This window comes from Helicoverpa armigera, chromosome 19, assembly GCF_030705265.1.
Source record: "Helicoverpa armigera isolate CAAS_96S chromosome 19, ASM3070526v1, whole genome shotgun sequence".
NCBI classification, from domain to species: domain Eukaryota; kingdom Metazoa; phylum Arthropoda; class Insecta; order Lepidoptera; family Noctuidae; genus Helicoverpa; species Helicoverpa armigera.
In genome coordinates, this window is record NC_087138.1 from 10,425,053 (window position 1) to 10,445,737 (window position 20,685).

The 20,685-nt window shown below is 36.1% G+C and overlaps 2 protein-coding genes across 4 annotated transcripts in view; both read right to left on the bottom strand.

Annotated features, from left to right (window-relative positions):
• Positions 1–2,477: 2,477 nt before the first annotated feature.
• LOC110373936 (uncharacterized) lies at positions 2,478–7,501 on the bottom strand. Its single transcript, XM_021331431.3, has 5 exons — positions 7,241–7,501; positions 7,016–7,085; positions 6,784–6,889; positions 6,387–6,590; positions 2,478–3,178 (listed from the first exon to the last, which is right to left on the bottom strand). The coding sequence occupies exons 1-5, from the start codon at positions 7,300–7,302 to the stop codon at positions 2,967–2,969; spliced, it is 654 nt and encodes a 217-aa protein (XP_021187106.2). The 5' UTR covers positions 7,303–7,501; the 3' UTR covers positions 2,478–2,966.
• A 1,853-nt stretch (positions 7,502–9,354) lies between these two features.
• The window catches only part of LOC110373931 (cytokine-like nuclear factor N-PAC), a 52,594-nt gene continuing 41,263 nt past the window's right edge, over positions 9,355–20,685 (bottom strand). For 2 of the 3 annotated variants that reach the window (XM_021331416.3, XM_021331418.3), the window contains exons 8-12: positions 16,151–16,261; positions 14,615–14,758; positions 13,510–13,636; positions 12,150–12,329; positions 9,355–11,643 (exon numbers count right to left, since the gene is read on the bottom strand). In XM_021331416.3, coding sequence (XP_021187091.1) covers positions 11,444–11,643; positions 12,150–12,329; positions 13,510–13,636; positions 14,615–14,758; positions 16,151–16,261 — 762 coding nt within the window. In that variant the 3' untranslated portion in view covers positions 9,355–11,443. The remainder of the gene's footprint in view (positions 11,644–12,149; positions 12,330–13,509; positions 13,637–14,614; positions 14,759–16,150; positions 16,262–20,685) is intronic. The other variant, XM_021331417.3, reaches the window with a different exon arrangement.

Below are 20,685 nucleotides of genomic sequence, written 5' to 3' on the forward strand. Positions count from 1 at the left end.
TCGGAACGCCTATTGGGTTTCAAGCGAGCTATTTCTAACAACTCAGAAACTGAATTGCTAAAAGAGAATTCACTTCGAAGACATTTTTGAAATATACTTTTTGAATTTCAGAACAGTCCGTGGTAACAAAAGTCATCAGCCGCATATTAAATATAAGAGTTTTTTTTTAAGTTTTCAGATAATATAAGTAGGTATGTAATTGTACCTAATTGCATTTACTTTCATCTCTAGAAATAAAAAATATACAACTACTAAGCCATTAGTATAATCATATTCATGCACTGTTTTTATGAAAACATGTTTTCTAATAGATCTGTGAAAATAAGCGTTTTATAGTCCGACTATGACCTCTTTATAATACTCATATTTACTTTTATCTATCTTCGTGTTTTATTCACTTCTACAATTCCAGTACAACATTTTAGTTAGTTACACCTGTCCGATTTCCGCTAAATATAGCATAATCATTTAAATCATGAAACTTCTAAAGTTATCAGTTATTTATGAAGTGGTTTATTTGTGCTATAAAACAATGCGCACGCACATGGAGATCAAACATAATGCATTGTGGAATTACTTCAAGTGGTTTACAACAACGGATTAAACTCTATACGATAGCTGTAAATTAAATGCATAAAAAGTTGAAAGAAATACCGAGATTATTAACTGTTTTGTTGCTATTCACTCGCCCTCTAAAACTTCTCTTTAACAATCCTAATCTTTCGCATCTATAATACATATACTAGCGACCACTGGCGGTTTCACCGCGTCCCACGGCAACCACTCTGCAAATCTGTGTAAAAAGTAGCTTTCCTTTATAAATCTAACACAGAAAGGATAGTAGTCTTCAGCTTTATAATATGAGTTTAGCTAGAAACCAACAAAATAAAGCAAACAATTCTGTCTGACTCAACTGACCACTACAAAGGACAAAAAAGATTAAGATCTAACTAAGCTAGATCAAAGTCTAAGTTTGTCGTAAAAGCAAAACAAGCGATATGACTTGTCCCCCATATGCTCTTCTACTGACAATGGAAATGCACTTGGCAGTTGTCCAGGGTACAGGATAATTGGCTCAGCTCGGTTCAGTCAGTTCAGTGGCAGGAGCAACTAGCAAGGAAGGGATATGTTGCTTGAGTAGTAGGTAAATAAACGTAGGCAAGAAGTGTGTGTAACGATATTTTTAAATATTTAATTGAATTTTACACTTCTTGCAAAACCAAACAAAAAGTTCCATTGGTACTGACCGGCGTGAAATAAGTATAGGTAATCGATTCAGCACACTCTTACTTAAGAGGCTACCTTAACCGGGACACCACGAAAATTCAATACTAATCAGCTAAGGAAATCCAATTATACCAAAAGCAACAAATACTTTCGCTTTATCAAACAATTTCTTAATGAAAACAAACACAAAACATTTTACCATTAACTTTATGCAAACAAAAACCTTTTTCAGAAAACTCATAACTTTATCTTTATTAGGCGACAACTGATTGATTTTTCAACACCTTTTCCATGTTTGTTGTTAACAAGGCTTTATTCCAAAACTTTTGATGTTCTTCGGCGCTCATAAACGTCCAATTATCAGTGAGGGTCATTAAATGACTCACAAACGTACAGAATATCAAAGCAAGCTAGTGTTTCGCGATGAAAACTTTTTATAACCACGTAAATGAGGCTAATCTTTCTGTAAATGAAAGTTGAATGTACTCTAGAGGTACGGTTGGAGTATCAAATTAATGAATTATGTCTGGAGAGATCAAATCCCTTTTAATCCATTCGCATCCGTTCACGCTTTTGTTTTGAAAGCTTAACATTATTTTCACCAGCTTTTCTTCGCTCATGATTTTATTTCGCTTTAACAAAGAGGTAAATAAGAAGCCGTTTCTTGAAAAGTATTAGTACTTACTTTTAACTTTGAACACCGAGGAAGGCATCACATACATTCTATATCGGTATGGTTAGGTACCTACATCCTGTCATTTCTACGCAAATCTGACTTTTTATAGAAACCACCATGATACAACAAATGACAAACTTTCTAAAACTTGTGGTATACCTCAAACCATATAATATAGCATGTGCGCTAAACCGCGGCCCGCATTTTCAGGGTCGTTCAAAACATATCATCTGACAAACTTTTTCGTCATGAAATTCACCTACATTTGGATATTAGCTGTATCGTGTAGCACGGAAAAAGGAGGCATTCTTGTCAAAAATAGTTCGGTATACGACATGTAGCAGGCTGCTAGCGTAGCAACTTGCTACAAAATGCCTACGGTAAGCTGCGTAGCAATATGTGCCTACGAGTAGACACCTCTGCATCACAATAAACAGTTTCATCTTACCTCCTCACAATTCATGAACTCCTGGTAGGCTGCCCAAACTACACTACGTGTTAAGATATAAAAATATTGTTAAGAATCATTAATTTCAGAAGATTTATAAACACGATAAATAATAAAAACTTCATATAAGAGATTCTAAAAATATATTGTTTCATGTTGAGCTTGATTTTGATTGAGTTTATTCACACGCTTGTTAACGAACTCTAAACAGACCAGATACAAGTACAAAACACGGTATTTTCTTACATTTCTCTCTTCACAAAATCAAACTAACTAGCCTACAAATAAAACTCAATCTTTTATGCGATAACTAAATGGAGTATCCATTTGAGTAGGTACGTAAATAAAGGTAAACAATCTTCACAGTCACTTTTTACACAAGGTATACGTATGAAATAAATGAACAAACAACTCAACTAAATATGTTAAATGCCTACTCAAATTGAGTATAGGAAAGTAGGAGATAATCTTAAGCCAAGTAAACTACGGTCGACCTTGGCGAATATGACCATCCGGTTGTAGAAATTTTGAATCCAAATAAAAGGTATGAGGTTACGCCTTAACTTCAAATGCGCCAATATACCAACAGCGCAATACATAAGGCAATATAAAACTTTAATACAATCTCTCTCCATCATAGGGGGCCCCGTCTAACTCGGGCTGCCTCTCTGCTTCGGGCGGCAGGCCCCACTTGGGCCGACAGCCGTTGTGCGCGCGGTACCTGGGTATGCGGTCGTCGCGTATCATTTCATACGCCAGCCGAGCTATGCCGCCCTGGTAGTCGCTGATGCCTGTGTGCCATAGTCGGGGACGCACGTAGCCGTATACTGAGGGGAAATAAAGATACTTAAGATACAAGTAAAGTTATTTTTGCAGGTTATAAAACAAGCCATGTAAAATTAATTTGGGAGCATTTTATCCAAAATTGCTTAATCCAACCAAAAATAAAATATAAATATATAGCCCTTCTTGGTAGTCGGAAAATAATATTTCTAAAAGGTTAGGCAAATAGAGGTAAGTACGAATTGATCAAACTACAAGTGCTATCTAGCTGCCATCGCCATTTTTTGGGTTTGTTCCCACTAGTTCTACTGCTTAGTTCTACCGTAGAACTAATGGGAACTTTTTTTCCCACTAGTTCTACTATATGAGATGTAACAAAATAGTAGAACTAGTGGGAATTATGGTTTTTATTGGTATTCCCACTAGTTCCACTGAACATTGGCAGTAGAACTAATGGGACATTTTGTTCTACTAGACAGAAGAAGTACAGTCGACGGCCTGGGTGACATCTCGCCGTGTCCGGTAATCTGTAGTTGTGATTTTTTTCAGAGCTCAAAATTGATAGCAGTCAGAAAAACTTAGATTTTTTTCATAACCTTCAGCAAAAATTAAAAGTTTTTCTTTATAAAAGTACTAGGGCAGCAGAAATAAAGAGGAGCTAGTTAATCCTTTTCTTCATCTAATTTTATAACACCTCTGTGGTGTTGTTTAAAAATCAATATTGATATTCATTTTCAATACTACATTAAATTATACAAAATTAATGCAGTATTGAAATTATTAAAAAATACTTGCTGATTGACTGTTTGAATTGCAGCCCTATGATTAAGACAAAAAAAAAACAAATAAAAATAATAGTTTAAAAACACGCTTTAAAAAAATACAAAAAAAAAATTAAACATCTGTTGAACACTTGTCAATTTTTTTTACAAATTATGACGTTGAACTAAAGTCCCTTTTGTTGCCACACTTTACTTAGACAAGTGTTCAACAGATGTTTAACTTTTTGTAAAAGACTGTTAGTTTCCAACACAACACTCACATTAAACTAACTTTTAAAGCGTGTTTTTTTTTTATCAATGTCTGATTTTTAAACACCACCACAGAGGTGTTATAAAATTAGATGAACAAAAAAGATTTACTAGCTCCTCTTCATTTCTGCTGTCCTAGTACTTTTCTAATGGAAAACATTTGATTTTTGTTGAAATTCATGAAAAAAATCTAAGTTATTCTGACTGCTATCGATATTGAGCTCTGAAAAAAATCACAACTATCGGCCGTCGACTGTACTTCTTCTGTCTAGTAGAACAAAATTATGTCCCATTAGTTCTACTGTCAATGTTCAGTGGAACTAGTGGGAATACCGATTAAAAACCATAATTCCCACTAGTTCTACTATTTTGTTACACCTCAAATAGTAGAACTAGTGGGAAAAAAAGTTCCCATTAGTTCTACGGTAGAACTAAGCAGTAGAACTAGTGGGAACAAACCATTTTTTGAAGCGCTCTGAACTAAAAATTCAATGCAATCGTTACATTTTATGGCACTTGCGACAACAGCGACTAATTGTTGACAGGCGACGCAATGTGGCGCCATGACAATACAGTGCTGTGGAATGCGCGGAACAAAGGCAACTGCTAATGTTTATGTTGCTCTGATACAAGAGCCACAACATCGGATTACCTCCGTAAATGCATTTGTTTGTCTTTGTCGTGTAGGAAATACAATACGATTTTTTTATGTAAGTTTATAGAATGGACCTGTGGGTTTTTGCTGAAAATTTTATGGTGTTGGACAGATGAAAATCCATCACCAATGCTTTATTTTAGGACCCTTCAAAATTAAGCGTTTTATGCGTTCAAACCTCGAACAAAAAATGTCTTGGTGCTGAATAAAGTAAAACATTTAATCCTATCATTGCACGGTATGATGTTCATCGTTAAACTCAAAATTCTAATCTAACTTACACAAACAGAATCCACAATAATTACAATCGACCAAATTAACAGTACGAACATCAACAACACTCCAAGAATATCGTTAAACAAAATGAAAACATAAAATAATAAGCAAAACGAGCAAAAGTGAGGAAGTGCGTCGGAATTAGCTCGTGCTGAGTTAACATAAATATCTAAATATCAGTGCATACGTTTGTTTGTCAGAAACAATTATATACTCACTTGCGTCAGCGGCCATCCGTTTGGAAACAAAACATTTTGTTATACTTTGTATATTGTATAAATCAGACAACAAGAAAGTAGGTATTCATTACAATTAAAATGCATTTAATTCTCAGATGGCATGTGCCAAATATAATTAGTATAATTATATTATTTTAACTGTCTTTAGTTTAATTCTTCTTTGCTATCTCTCATTTTGAATAGGAAGGTAAGTAATCTTTTTCTATTCCTCTCACAGAAGATTTGATCCAAAACAGTTCTATCTGTTTCAGTGCAATGACGCCTGAAGCTTTAATTCAAACCAATGGTAATCCGAGGTTTTGTTACAGAACCGCACATAAATCATGAAGAATCATAAAAATGATATTTCTGTATACCAGAAAATAAATATTAAACGCTTATGCGGCTTTCATAACGACTTTGTATCACGACCGACTTTGAAAGTTGTTACAAACTTCTATTTGCTTCTGGTATGAAAGTCTCTTACGTACGACTTATGTAATTTCCAAGTTGGATTGCAAACAACTTTGTGTATTAAAGATTTTAATAATGTAACTAACTACAAAGCCTAAAATAGATTAGACATTTACGTAGGTACCTACTTACATGGATACATATTTACTTAATAAACTACAAAATAAATACACAAATCACTATTCACGTCTACCTAATTATAAGAACGTAGCTATTTAACTAAACAATCTTCAAACATACATAATTATAATAATATACAATGTAACTATTACTTTTCATATGCGTAAAATATCAATCTTAAGTTTAAGACTCTTGTGCCTAAAACACGCTTTTAAAAACCCCCGCATCTTTTCTTCTTTACTTGCCTATTTACTAACATATTGTTTGCAAATATAGTCTTTTTATATTTAAATTAGGTAAGTAATTGAGTAGAAACTAGCGTAACAAAGCTAAGTACCTAATGAAAATACATACGTTATTTAACAGTATTAAAAGGTCTCGTCTACATAGCTGCCGACTTAAGTCTCCTACATCCAAACGCAGACAACAACAGTTTCATATTACCTATGATAATGATAAAATTCAAAGTCAGACTAACTCCTCATGTGTGTAGGCAGCGGCTGCAGCGTCGGCTTGTCCAGATCCAACTCATATATCTCTTTGGCCCCCTTCATGAGCTCAGTGTCCTTCATCGCCAGTTTAGTGATCTGCGGTATTTCAATGTCCTCCTCCTTCTTCTGGTTGAGCTCTGAACAGCGCACCAGCTTCTTGATGCGGGGTTCGAATGGACGGTCTTTGAATTCTGTTGAAATATATTGGGGATTTGTATCGTGGTCAATATACGACAAATGAAGTGATCCTATCTAGTTAAGACTTAGTTGATGAAGCGAGACTAGACAGGAAGAAAAAAGAATATTTCAAAAATAAAAGAAAATGGGAAATCTCCACATTCAAGGAAGGAACGTAGTAATAAATATTTACTAGAGTATACCTACCTTCCGAGAGATGAGCACAAAAATCGTTGTAGTAAGTGGACTGCCCTCGGATGCTTTTCATCGTCTCCTTGATGAACGCTTCCACCTCCTCGTCTGTCCATTCTTTCTGGAAAAGCCAACATACCAAATTACGTTTAAAAAAAAACGGAAAATGTGTGATGCTCCTCCAAATAACAAAATATCTTGAAGGTAGTGTAAGAAAAATCAAATATAATTTTGTTTTATAACTTACGTCCTGTGTGCCAACTTTTGGGTCCAGCCATTTGCCTTCTAATTTTGCCCATCTGTCTTCTGGACGACACCTGAAATAATATTAGGCAGCAATATTTTAACAGTAGGTATACCTAAGCATTTTACATGCCTTTGTGTATGAATCTATCAGTGTATTCTTTCGAACTATCACACAGACAGGATATTTGTTCACACAAGAATCTATTATCGTTACATTGAAACTTACATTCTAGTTTTCCTGATGGGATGTTGTCGATACTCGTCGAAATATTCCGTTAAAAAAGACATGATTCACACTTTAATTTATAGTTTTATACAAAAATCTTATAAATTACATCGAAAATTTGCCCGACTGTAGACGTCAAACCACACTAGATTATAAATAAATTGAAGTTGAAATTTTATGACAAAAAGTTTTATGAGAAAGGTTTAATATTGGTTCTCTTGCGGTAAGTCGTAGGTTTTCTAATCAACTGAATATAAGCTTGTAATTTTTCTTCGTAAGTTTCTTTCATAATAAGGTTAGAGTTATTGCGGATTTGCATGTTGGGCTCGACAGTTCGTGAGGTCGCCAACGATTTGCCGTTTATACAAAGGAATATACCTAATAAACGTTAAAAAATCTTTACGGTCTTTAATGTTTTATGAAAGACGTAAAAAATACTCATCCGAAATACGAAAGAAAACAACATTAAAAGCTGGTTAGCATAATTATTGCGTGTTACGATCGCCCGATCGTTATAAAACGCTCAATCAATCGGTTAAACAAAAAATATCATGTATGTACCTATAGGTATAGTATATAGGTAACTACAACCGGCACATCTGTTGTTTCCTCTGTGAATCAACAAATATCATACCTATCCAGAACCATAGTTCTGATCAACTAAATAACACAACCGCTTAGGTACGTGTTTAGGAATCTATACAGGAAAAGGAATATCCTGCTATTTATTTTAGGAACAAGATAGCATAATGCGAGCATGTACCATACCTACATAAGTAGGTAGAAGAGGACTATTATAGGATAGGTAGGTACATTTAGCGTTCGCAGCATCATCGTCGGAGCCTTTTCCCAACTAGGTATGTTGGGGTCGACTTCCAGTCTAAATGGATACTACAGAATTACAAGGAGCCTATCTGATCTCCTCAACCCAATTACTCGCGCAACCCAGGGGTATTCCCCTTGGTAAGACTGGTTATCAGACTTATGACTTTTGACTACCCGTAACGACTGCCAAAGATGTTCAATGAAAGATGCGTTGGCAGCAGTTCTTTTAAAAAACCAGACAGGGCTACAGATATTAATTCAAATCGCTATAAAATATTGTGTAATTTAAAACTGAAATACAGTCGACGTCTTAGGAGACACGGCTGCTAAGCGTGATAGCTGAAACATGGCGAAATTACCACGGAATGACGTCAGGCATGATGTTGGCGGAAACATGCGTAACCGCAGCGAATCATGCGCGATCTATAACCGTCTAGCCGGCGGGGCGCCTGGTACACGACCTCATGTCGCACCCTAGTGTTACTACATACCTCCTAGTGTTTCTATGTTCCTAGTACATATGTCAGTAATTTATAAGTACTTAGGTACCTAAATTGATAAACAGCTAGGTGGTTTTATAGTAAAACACTGGTACTCAGCTGAATCCGATGAGACATAGGTGGGAAAAAAGGTTAAAAGAAGATGACCTATCTAAAAATCTATCTAATTTATAAAAGCAGCCTCAGGTTGTGATTCCCCGAAAGTTTCGCGACCTTTCATCGGATCGCAATTTTTATGCTCGCGCTCGCTTCCTCGGATAGCGTGACCGGTCGGCTTAAATCATGAGATCGCTATATTTTTAGACGATATACATTTTGTCGTAAAAATGAAGATTTTGAAGGTCAACAGTCACCGAAGTTAACGTATGTAACATGCAATTCAATAAGGTTTTATACGTTCTTTCTGTGCGGTAACAGAGATCTTTGATTTCTGCAACACCTTTCTTGTAGCGTGCATCCTTTAGTTGACTATCGATGAATTGCCATTTAATATCAGCTCACACACACACAGCTACTTTGCATTGCTATGTATTGGATTTGTCATTACTATCAGTGTATAAAAACTATGAGACACACATGCGCCAATGCCCCTAAGTCTTCCGAGTCCACAGACTTCCAAAGAAGTTTTTCCTATCTAAGTGTTTTTGTAAAATTTTCAACTCTTTTCCCAATTAAAATCGATGATTTATGAAGATAACTATGTTGTGTGTGTGTGGTAGATGCAAATAGTGTCTGATATGGAACTGCTGCTAAAATAGAAGGACAATATATAGAATCAAAGTAGTAATATATTATTTATTAATCATAGTTTATTGTAGCTTATCATAGGATGACAATAAATTGAGAAATACGTAACATAACGCAACATACACCACTCGGGAGATAACAACTCAACATGATTCTCGTCAATTAAATCTTAAACTAAAACCGAGACTATTGAGGAACGTCCCCACACTTGACTTCAAATTAAAATATTACAAAACATGATTCAAGGTTAAACACATTCATATTCGTCAAAAAATAGGGTTTAAATTATTTTCGAAAATTCACTATAGTAAAATACTTAATTTACGACGTTCTTCTTGCAACACTACAATAAAATGAGAAGGTATTAGTGTAAACCGTTTATTCAAGTAAACAGACGTTGCATTGTGACTTATCTAATAGATTGTCTTATATTAACATTTCCACAATAAAATTAATTCAATGTTCTATTTGGGACGCTTACGGTTCTGTGACTGCGAACATTTACTAATTGATATTGAATTCACATCAAATTATTCTGAGGTATTACAACATTAAGATATTTCAAAATCGGCTAATGTAATTTTAAAACTGTCTAATACAACACTGAAATTGATTTAACTTGTGTTTAATAGTATAGCTTATTTACTCGTTTTCATATTAGACATTGATACATAATATTGATTAAATCATTTGCACTTTAAGTCATATGAGTAGCTAAAATACATACGGAGTAGCTCCATCACTTAAATATCGTCATTTTTCATGAATGCTTATACGCAGGCATATGACACAGCCGAAGCCTTTATGTCCAACTAAATGGAAGTAATATACACAAGTTTGTGACGAATTTAAAATGAGGAAGCTACTCTATTTTTTAATAAAATGCTATATTTACAAGCACTGCCTAAAAACAATACTTTTAAAAGTCCACTATTTATATCTAAAATTACCCATGGACACGCGTTCTCACTGTTATGCACACAGACAGAAATGAGAATTCTTGGCGATTAAAATACGTTACAAGTTTCATAAAAATATATTAGAACTTCGATTATTGAGAAAGATTGGTCATTCGATTTACGAGTATACAAATATTTCTTTTGATTGCAATTTTGAGCCAATATTTTGAAAATTCATATTGGTTTTGATAAAAACATAATTATTTACGCAATAAAATAATAATCATCGAATAGATTCAACGAACATACCCTGAATTTCCTTGATTTTTACTCACAACAAATCAATCTTTTTGAACTGAATAAACTAAAATAATAATGTATCGTCAATAGTTCGATGACCTAAGATTAAAGTATTATCGAACAGTTGAATGAAGTGACTTTTACGGAATATATTTTATTAGTTACTTATACCCTTTGGTTTCATAAAAAAAGGTTTTAAGATTCAAACCCGTAGGGACCATATAACATTCCTTATTTACTAACCTACGAACATAGCATAGATATAACCCACGCCACTCTTTTCATTCTATCTTTCTCAATCTCCTACCAAATTCTTTTATAAAAGTCACTTCAAACACAGAAAGTAGAAGATACCTATGACGGAAGAGACACAAACCACTCTGAGAGTTTATCATCCATTCAATAAGATCTTGGAAATAATTACACTACCTTCCAAAATTAATTAGCAAGTTTGATTTTATCTATGCAATAACGTTTTTAAAATTTCTCCCGCGCATTCAAACTTCAAACTCACCAACTACTTCGGAAGTAATGCCCAAGTATCCTAGACAGCTTTACAGCCCTTTCACACGGCAGTCCAGTTTTGCGGGACCGGCATTTTACTGTATCCTGCAAAACTGAACTACGTGTGAACACAGCGTCCGTTTTTGCAGGATTCCCGCTTTTGACTGGACGAACGATCCAGTTTAAAGTGACAAAACCGAATCGCACAAATCGACGGGAACAGCATTTTGCAGGATCCTGCATGCGGTTTGCTCGTGTGAACGCTAACATATAATATCTTTTGCGATCAAACGGGATCCTGCAAAAAACGGTATCCTGCAAAAAACTGGACTGCCGTGTGAAAGGGCCGTTAGAGTAACAAATTACTGTGTTGTTTCATTATTTTGTGTAATTAAGGTCACAGAATCGCAGGTCCCGTTGTCCTGAGCTCAGAACCTAGCGCGGATGTATACGGCGGCGACATCATGGTTCGCGTAGCCGAGGCGCTTGGCATGCTTGAAGATCTCGTTGGTGGTGGCTGTGAGAGGCAGGGATTGCTCCAGGGTGTCTCCAAGACCTAGGGCTAGCTTGAGGTCCTTCTGCATGTGCATTAGAGGCTGGTGGGTGGAGTACGACGATTCTATCATTGCTGGAATGAGAAAAATGTGAATGTTAATTTTTGTAGTTTTAAAACTCAATATTTTTTTTTTTTTGTGACCGATAACGCATTCAAATCAATGGATTTTGTTGCATATAAGCTCGGAATTTTTATATGTACAACATATTGCGAGCGGCAGAAAACACATTGTAAGTTCTGTGTAATTTGTTTGTTGTCGCGCTTAAACACGCGGCAAAGCTCGTATGAACCGACTCGGTCTATAATAGCTAGCCTCAAAACCTATACCTCGAACTATAAGTGTGAATTGCCATTAACAGCAGTTACCATTATCCTATTCATTTTTTTATTTTCTTTCTAGAGGAACTTGACATTGCTTGTATGGTGCTAGTGTCGAAATTCTATCACCAGTAAGCAACAAAACAATAGATAGAATATTCGGAATGGCAGCAAACTAGTCAAACTTTTGACTCGACTTACGTTATAAGAATTTGTAACAGCCATACAGTTACTTTAGCAATTACAAACGGGTTACCCACCTCGTCCCTTGAGTATGAGGTGCGGCGAGGCTAGCGGCGTGAGCGCGAGCACGTCGAGCAGGTCGGCCTGGTTGAGGCCGGCGCGGTCGGCCAGCGCCAGCCCCTCCGCCAGCGCCGCCAGCGACACGCCGCCCACCACCTGCAGCACCGAGTTCATCTTCGACGCGTTGCCGATGTCGCCTGGGGAGTAGGGAAGGTGATCAGTAACGATACAATAGTATATTGTAGATGGGGGTTTGTATTTATTTACTTAACAGTTTATGTACACAGTTACACACAGAAACAAGAAGAAACATAGAAAAAAAATTACCAAGGCAGCTTATTTCAAAATAATTCTGGTTAAGTTTTTTTACAAAAACTAATTCAAAACATTATGAAGTAGCCTTTCTCGATAAATTGGAAATCTAACACAGATTTTTTGTTGTTCAAATAAAACATGCAAATTCTGAAGTTAGGACGTTGAAATAGACGAATTCTTCAGCTATCGTTTAACTTATTGCGATGAAGTATTGAAATGGATGAAAACCAGGACACGATTATAGGTCATTGGCGCGTTAGTGTGTGGATTGTATAAACTTTGTTCTTCGCTGCCCATCACGACAACATACCAATTTTGTGCTCACTTAACTCAGCACAATTCATATCTTGTCACCAAATATACTATGTTTAACACACGTACATATCACAGTACCAATATTTCGTATCATAACAGGTATCAATATTAAGTATATTCTCAAATATAATATTAAAACTAACGAAGAAAATGAACTTATGACTACATTTTAAACTTATTCTAAAGAACGCTCAGATTAAGACGTTGACAGTTAAACGGATAATTAAATTATAAACAAAAATAAATTAGAAAAACTAAAACATAAAAACAAAAAGGCCCGCGATGTCAGTGTCCCTATAACATAAAAAAAAACTCTCAATCCCTCTTCACTTTGTATGACTTATTTTCAAGACATCATCTTCTATCATTCTCATCTCTTCATTCGTCATTCTACCCATTTCCTAACCATGTGGTACAATGACAACACCGTGTCTGGAGTAAAAGCCAGAGTTTCCGGCCCGGTTACACTGGTTACCGATAAAGTGTCAGTTAGTTAATGCTATCTGCCTCTATATATACCTCTAGTAGGAAAATATACCTACACCAAAAGGAAAAATCTACCTTTTCATCTTAGTGCCGACTGGCTATCAGAGAGCCTGTCAGTAACCAAGAAACACAAAAGCCTTCATAAAATTCACTGCCTAAAAACCCTCTAAAAAGTACAGCAACAGATCGCGGGCCAAAAAACAAAAAGATAAATGTCAACGTCCAAGATTCCTTGCGCCCACAACCGGAGCAGCTGACTACTACCAAGGTAAAAGGAGTTCTTGCTCATCGCCTTGAAGCAGGACTGGCAGTCGTCGAACAGTGATCTGTCTCCGGCCGCGAGGATGATCAGCGTACCTTCTTCTGCTTGAGTTTTTGAGCCTTGGATCTGAAATTGCAGAGAATGTGATGTTAGGTTTTTTTTTGGGGTGTGAACGGTGGGTTATGTTGTAATTACCTTGATATAAAGGCAACATACTTAGGAATAACTGATTAGAATATGAACGAACATACATATTTGGGGCCATTTTGGAAGTTAAGTGTGATTTTGGGCTTTGTTCAAGGCATGAGTCAGGATCTCTAATCTTTGCCATTGAATTCATATCTACGTGAGCAAGTTGGTTGTCTGTTTCACTAATTATAATTATTATTTCGCTATGTGAACAATTGTACATGACCATTACCATGCCATGATCCTGCATGAAATATTTCCCAACGAGTAAACCACAGGAAACAGCTTTCATGCAACCAATTTAAAAATGTAAAGACCTCACATTTAATTTGAGCGCTCAGAAAAGTTGATGGGTCCTGTCACGAGTGAACTTCAATAAAATGAAGCGATAAAGTTTTACAGCCACTCTAAACCTTAATGAAAAGACATCAAGCGGGAATATAAATAACAAAAATGCATCGCCGAAGCTGTTATACGTTGATGATGCTTCAGTAGCAAACACTTTATGGCTTGAGGGCTTGCTCTTCAGATGGAAAGCTGTAGCGAACACAATACCGATATAACTTGGCAGATACAATATAAGGTCAGTTTAGTATCAACGTTAAGTTTGAGATATGGAAACTGTATTGTTTATGTAACAATCCAGAATTCGTTAAACTTATTCTTTATTATTATTAACTGTAATCATTGTTGCCTCACTTTTTTAAAACCTTTCAAGAAAGATAATACACTTATCCTTCACAGAAAAATCACATTAAGAAATGAATTAAGGTATCTTCATTTTTGCCCCATATAAAATACATCTCGGATCTAAATCACTTTTTAACCAAAAGTAACCCGTTCGGTAGCTACAATGCCGAGGCACATATGCGGGGCTAAAATATTTTTTTATATAATGTGACGTATTTATTTTACCTGGGCTTCCAAATACCGTCCTCCCTTCCCGCTAATAGCCTCGACGATGTCGTGTGACGTGTCCGAGTCTATCGACGTCATCTCCACGTAGCCTTTGGACTCCAGCGAGGGACAGTGCAGCACGCCGCAGTTGCCGAATACCATCTGAACAGAAAGTAAGAAAGTTTTAGTTAATATTTATCATAATACAAGTAAATAGCAATCTAGTTAACCACATAGATGAAAACCGCATGAAAGTTCTGAATATGTTTAATAATTTGTACGTTTATCGCAGACAGTCAGGCAAAAGACGCGGCATAGGTCATTGTTTTTTAGTATGTTAATAGGCCTTAATGTACTTTAAAATAAAATAATAAAAAATACAATAAAATGTAACTTAGTTACCTACTGAAGTCATATCTGAAATAATCATAAAGTCTATTTTCATGGTCAAGATATGGATGTTTTTTCATAAGAATAACTTGTGTCGTTAACCTTTAACTCTCTCTTATTATAGCATATTTTTCCTTTTCATTAGTACTTAACCTTTCAACATACAAGTGAATACGTGGGTTTGTTTATGTGTGGGCGCAACATATAAAAGTGATCTGAAATGAACCGTAAAAATATAAGTGAACAAACTTAGATGTTTGGGCACTTAACCGCTTATATAAGTTTAAGTATCCAAATATATTGAGAACAGGGCAGGAAGAAGGAAATATCACAAAAAAATTGCTTTATTTTTAGAAACCTTTCCTAAATTACTCTGTAGAGTCTAATTATATTTTTATTTCATAAAAAATAACTATCGTTTTACTCTCTGACCCTATGTGTAAAATCGAGCAAAGATACAGGTGCCTATCGAAACTTCTAGACACGACCACATTATGATCAAAACACCCAAAAAATTCTCAATTTTCTCATCCCACCGATCACAGGAACTCAAAATTTTGCACAAACCACGCAGTAATCTTCCGGATGAGGTGGTACCCGTGACCCATAAAGATTCGCAGTAAAGGTCGGAGCAGCCCTGACTGCGAGCTGACCTTTGTGCAGACACACCTAGCCGTGAACATCGGCTATTATTTATATGATTGCTCTTAGAGGTAGAATAGGGAGGTATCTATCTGTTATTTAACGTGTACCGTGTAATGGGTCGATTCACTTGGATTTGAATGGTGTTCTAGATATTACTGCATTTTAAATAGCAATAGTTTAAGAAAGAAAAGGGTCATGCGTGACCATTATGATGATGAATATAATAATCAGCAAATTGCCGTCCACGACCATGAGTAGGGCTCCCAAAGAGCGCCAACTATGTCACGGATATGTACCTCAGTTTCCATAATTGTACCTAATGTTTTAGTTATACTTTCATCTTATACTGTACATTATGTAAAACAATAGATAAATAGACGATAAATACATAATGAGTAGAATTTGAAATTAAAACCAAAATAACTTTCTTCGTCTTGAAATATCAATGTAAAATGGCTATCCCTGGAAATCCTGGTTCCTTACATCTATTAGAAGTATATGTATGGTGTTGCTGGTTACCTCTTTAGCTGCTTGAGGGTCTGCGACGCATGAGAAGGTGATGTCAGCCTCCTCGACCACGTCACAGGGTGTCGTCGCTAGCGTGGCTCCCACCTTCTCGAAGTCTTTGCACTGGAGACAAAAGATGCATTGATTTTTAGTACATTAATTGTATTTTAAAGTAACATTTAAGTTAAATAAATGAACGGTTCACAACCCAGATTTATTAAACAGTATTTATTTCCACCGACTCGCTACAATGGGCCAAGTATTGATTTATATTTTTTTGTCCTAATTTATAGGCTATTGTTTTCTTATTTCATTATTCAAATAAATAAATAAAACAAAAAGAATATCAAATAAAACCAACACACTACTAACGCCATCTATCCTCACAACTCAAAGACAAAGCTTCAACTCCTAGCGACTAGATGTCGCTGTACGTCGGCGGCCGTACCAAGGCAATCAATACTCGCGCCACGCCACCGGCCGGGCCGCGTCAACGACCGCGCCGTGCAATGGCCGACGCCACGCGCCGCCATTTTGACGGCGATAACGGCGCCTATCTAGCCTCAACGTAAGCAGCGACACAGGCGAACACCGTGACGACTGTCAAACCAGTCTCGGCCGATTAACTCCAAGAATATAACACTGTGTCCGCTTTATGACTTACTGGAAAACGGACACAGCTGATGCCTTTCTAGCAAAAACAAAATGATCGGCGTCTTTTTTGCAGTACCTATTTGCAATAATTGTCAAAGTAAATTGGCCAATTTGTATTGAATGCATTATTTACTTGTGTAGGTTTAAAAAAAATCGTCAACAAAGCGCTAACGATGCTCTTCTATTTTTAGACAACCTCCCAGGCATTGGTAAAAAACGCATACAAAAATACAGTTGACAATTAATTCAGGCTATGACATTTTGAAAAAGGTCAAATGGTTCTCTGTACTCCCAAAAGGTTTGATATCGATTGAGACGGCCGTAAATATTTGCATGCACAATGCAGTTTGCTGAAATAAAAGGGCAGACGAAGCCTGTCTTCTATAACTAAGTATGAGAGGATTGAATGTGAGGAGCCGTTCAAATCAATACTATTGATTTTACTACGTTCTTGAGTCCGTTACGAGGCTATATCGATTCATTGGTACAATTTGATGTTTATCATCAAAACGTCAAGTGTTTATAATAAAACGTTCGCAAGTTATTGATGGTTCGCGACAAACAACCGTAGCGCCGAAGGTCAATATCAATGTTTGCACAGATGGCGCCAGCTCCGCATCCCGGCTATGTTCACTCTAGTATAGGATATCACCCACGCCGACAGATATCTATACGACCTACATACATATACAAGTACATGTTGCTATGGCACATCGTTCCTTCCCAAAAGATAGCTAAAATCATAATAAATATTAATAATTATGAATGGGTCACATCAGGTCACGTGCGACACGTTTTTTCGTCGATCCGTGACGTCAGTATTCCGCAATTATACAATGATATATGAAGGACATAAAATTCGAATATGTAAATGACGGCAAATGTTTTGCCGAATACATTTCTAGTATCGGCGGCATTTCAAGTAATCACAATAAAAGATGTAACGGTTATATCCTTTATGCAATATCCGCATTGTAACAATCTCTTCCGCAATCGTTTAAATATGGAGTTGATAGTGTAGCTGGCACTGCTGCAGCACTTGCATTCATAATCTGAATCAATAAACTAACGGAAATTAATCTCATAAACGAAAATCTGCTGTTGCTTTTATATAATCATAATATATTTTCGGGATCCCGTTGGGCTTTAATGTATATTGGTAAGTGCATGCAAACTGTATGACCGGTATGAGCTTCATCATGGAGTCATTCACAGTTGCCGTGGCTGCGAGCGCCGGCATTTTGAAGCGGTATTTCAACAATTTCCTTCTAGACTCGATCGCAATATTGCTGTACTGAGTGCATTTGTATGTACTATACAAACATTTACAGTTGCGTGGTGGAATTAAAGATAAGAGAGTGCATATTGTGATAAACTCGTGGGTCTTGTGTAGCTTTCTAGAGATAATTTTTGTCTTTATATTCATATCGACAGAAAGATGTCCATTGCTGAACGTGGACCTCTCAGAATAATTATCATAAGGAACGGCGACCTAGATAATGTTGCTTTCACGCCTTGTGGGAGAACTTCTAAATATAACTAAATTGTTGTAGTGATTTATGACAAAAGACCCTCTTCGAATATTGATCGAAAGTAATCATAATAATGAAAATATCATAGTCGTGACTGTTCTCTCACACAAGTAGACTAGAAACTGACTTTCGCCTGCAGCTACAGTTTCTAACCAGCCACCTACAGCGGACATAAATATTTTCTCAAGATAAATAGTAATAAACACAGCTAACGATTTCTATGAATTTTGCATAATCTAGAAGAGATTCTTATTGTTGCAGAAACTTGCGAACAAGAAAGATTTGTTTTACTTCTTGGAGACTGACAAAGAGTTACAAGATATAAGCCATGTAACGGAATTCTTAGATTCTCGGAGTTTCAATAAACATTAAAGCCGTCTGGATTGTCAGCTAATCGTTAAAACAAGTAGGTTCAAAGTCAATAAGGAATACAAAGAACTGCCACCCAACTTCTTAGAATACATTATGCAACCGCAACGTTGTTCTTTCATTCAATAGCAAAACAAAATCCATAAGCTGGATTAAATTTTATACAAACTTCGTTAATACCGATTATGGCTGTTTGTTATCTGACTTCAATTCTATTTTCAGCCTTATCGCTTTCTGTTTGAGTGTAAATTAATGTGATAACCGAAGTTGGTATTATGTCTGTCTGTGTTAGTTAGTGCCAGTCTGTAAAGTATTATGCCACGGCCTAGACATGAGGTAGTGGGTTAATAGTTACTTTTGGTAGACTGATCGATAATTGTATAGACAGCTAGTCCCATCTATGTGTATCGGAAAATTCTTCGAAATGTTTATCGGTACGCAAACACTTTCGGTCAAGGTCGTTGCCGTGCCACTTCCAACATGCCTTTCGCCTCCATGGCGATAAATTCTCGCAGTTTCAAAGTGTTTGTTCTAAAGTTTCATACTGCTAAATTGAATTCGCTGATCACTTCGTGCTCTTGGCTTGGAAATCGATACTTTTATTATATTTTCTTTTGTCCTTCCTCTTAGAGAGATCTACTAGAGTGCTGTTTTAACACAGCACGAGAGCAGTAATTGAATGTGTAATGAAGATAATATTATTTCCAAGTTTATTCTTCGCAACGATATTGAGTTAAGCAAGAGACAGTTGATTCATTACATTATTGGAATTTCTTAAGAGAAGGAAGAGATGATTTGGACTTTTCGAGGTCACAATTTAGATGTAACATTAGATTTTTTCTAAAAGTATTTTTCTTCATTTATTTATTTAGGAGTTGTTTGTGGAAACTACCCAAAGTAGATAAAGCTATTTTGTTCCACTACAATGAATAATTTATACAGAGACGCCCCAATTTTTGTCTGACTAATATAGCTTTAGGTGCTTACATAAATGTATTTATAACATGTACAATTCCACATTTATTTACAGTGGTACCGATATTTCAATAACAGTTTGTAAAACCGTTAGTGTCGGCAATTCTGCCACTTGCAATGTCCCCATTGCATTTCGTTTGCTACTTGAAGATTCTCATTTTCATATGTTTAGTCATACAGAGAAACAATGGTGATAATTAAAAGTTAGTACAAAATGTCAGACGGAACTGCTTCGTCGATTATTTTGTGGGTCAAACGTGCTCTTTCTCCGTTATACGTAAGGTTGCCACATTATTATATCATAATAAATTACTATTCAAAGTTGCTTGGCTGACATAATATGATTTCAAGTCAATGTTTCATTATACAAATGCGTTCGAGCTCATAATTAAATGCTCTTACGGCACGGTAGGCGATATCGCACTACCAATAACAGTCTTCAGGCTAATTGAGGATAATTGTATGTGAACAATAATAATAAGGAAAACTACAGCAATACAATCTGTGCGATTTTATTCCTGTGCCTTTAATATCATACACTTTTGACGCTTTGTTATTCAGAGGACGTAACTTATGCAGAATCGTAACCATGAATATAATTTTACTCGATTAATGAAGAAGTGGCACAGCTCAAAGATACTCAAAATACTAGTGAATGGATATTGTTGTTATAGGTAGGTATAATACCAAATTGTTCAGCCCTAGCAAACCGAATCGCTAAACAATGGCACGACGCAACAGAGGGAATATTACCAGCGCTAGAACGTGGCAAGACTCAATCGTGTTCTTACATCATCTCGGATATAAGAGGGATTGTTTCAACAGCTGCTGAATTGTCTCGTTGCAAACATTCAACGCCTAAAAACTCACATAATACCTACATCAGAAAAATTCGATATCATGCTAAAATGAACGTGGGAGAAAAGGCAATCTCACAGACAGTGGATATGGTTTCGAAATAACCATTACTCTTATAATATCAATAACAAAAGCAAACATCTCAATATCTATCAACCG

Bases quoted from the DNA above. Each gene is read 5' to 3' on its own strand.
- LOC110373936 (XM_021331431.3), bottom strand. From the start codon at position 7,302: ATGTCTTTTTTAACGGAATATTTCGACGAGTATCGACAACATCCCATC. The intron at 6,890-7,015 runs GTAAGTTATAAA...TGGCTTTTCCAG, and splicing joins CAAAAGTTGGCACACAGGAC to AAAGAATGGACAGACGAGGA. The intron at 6,591-6,783 runs GTAGGTATACTC...ATATTTCAACAG, and splicing joins TTGTGCTCATCTCTCGGAAG to AATTCAAAGACCGTCCATTC.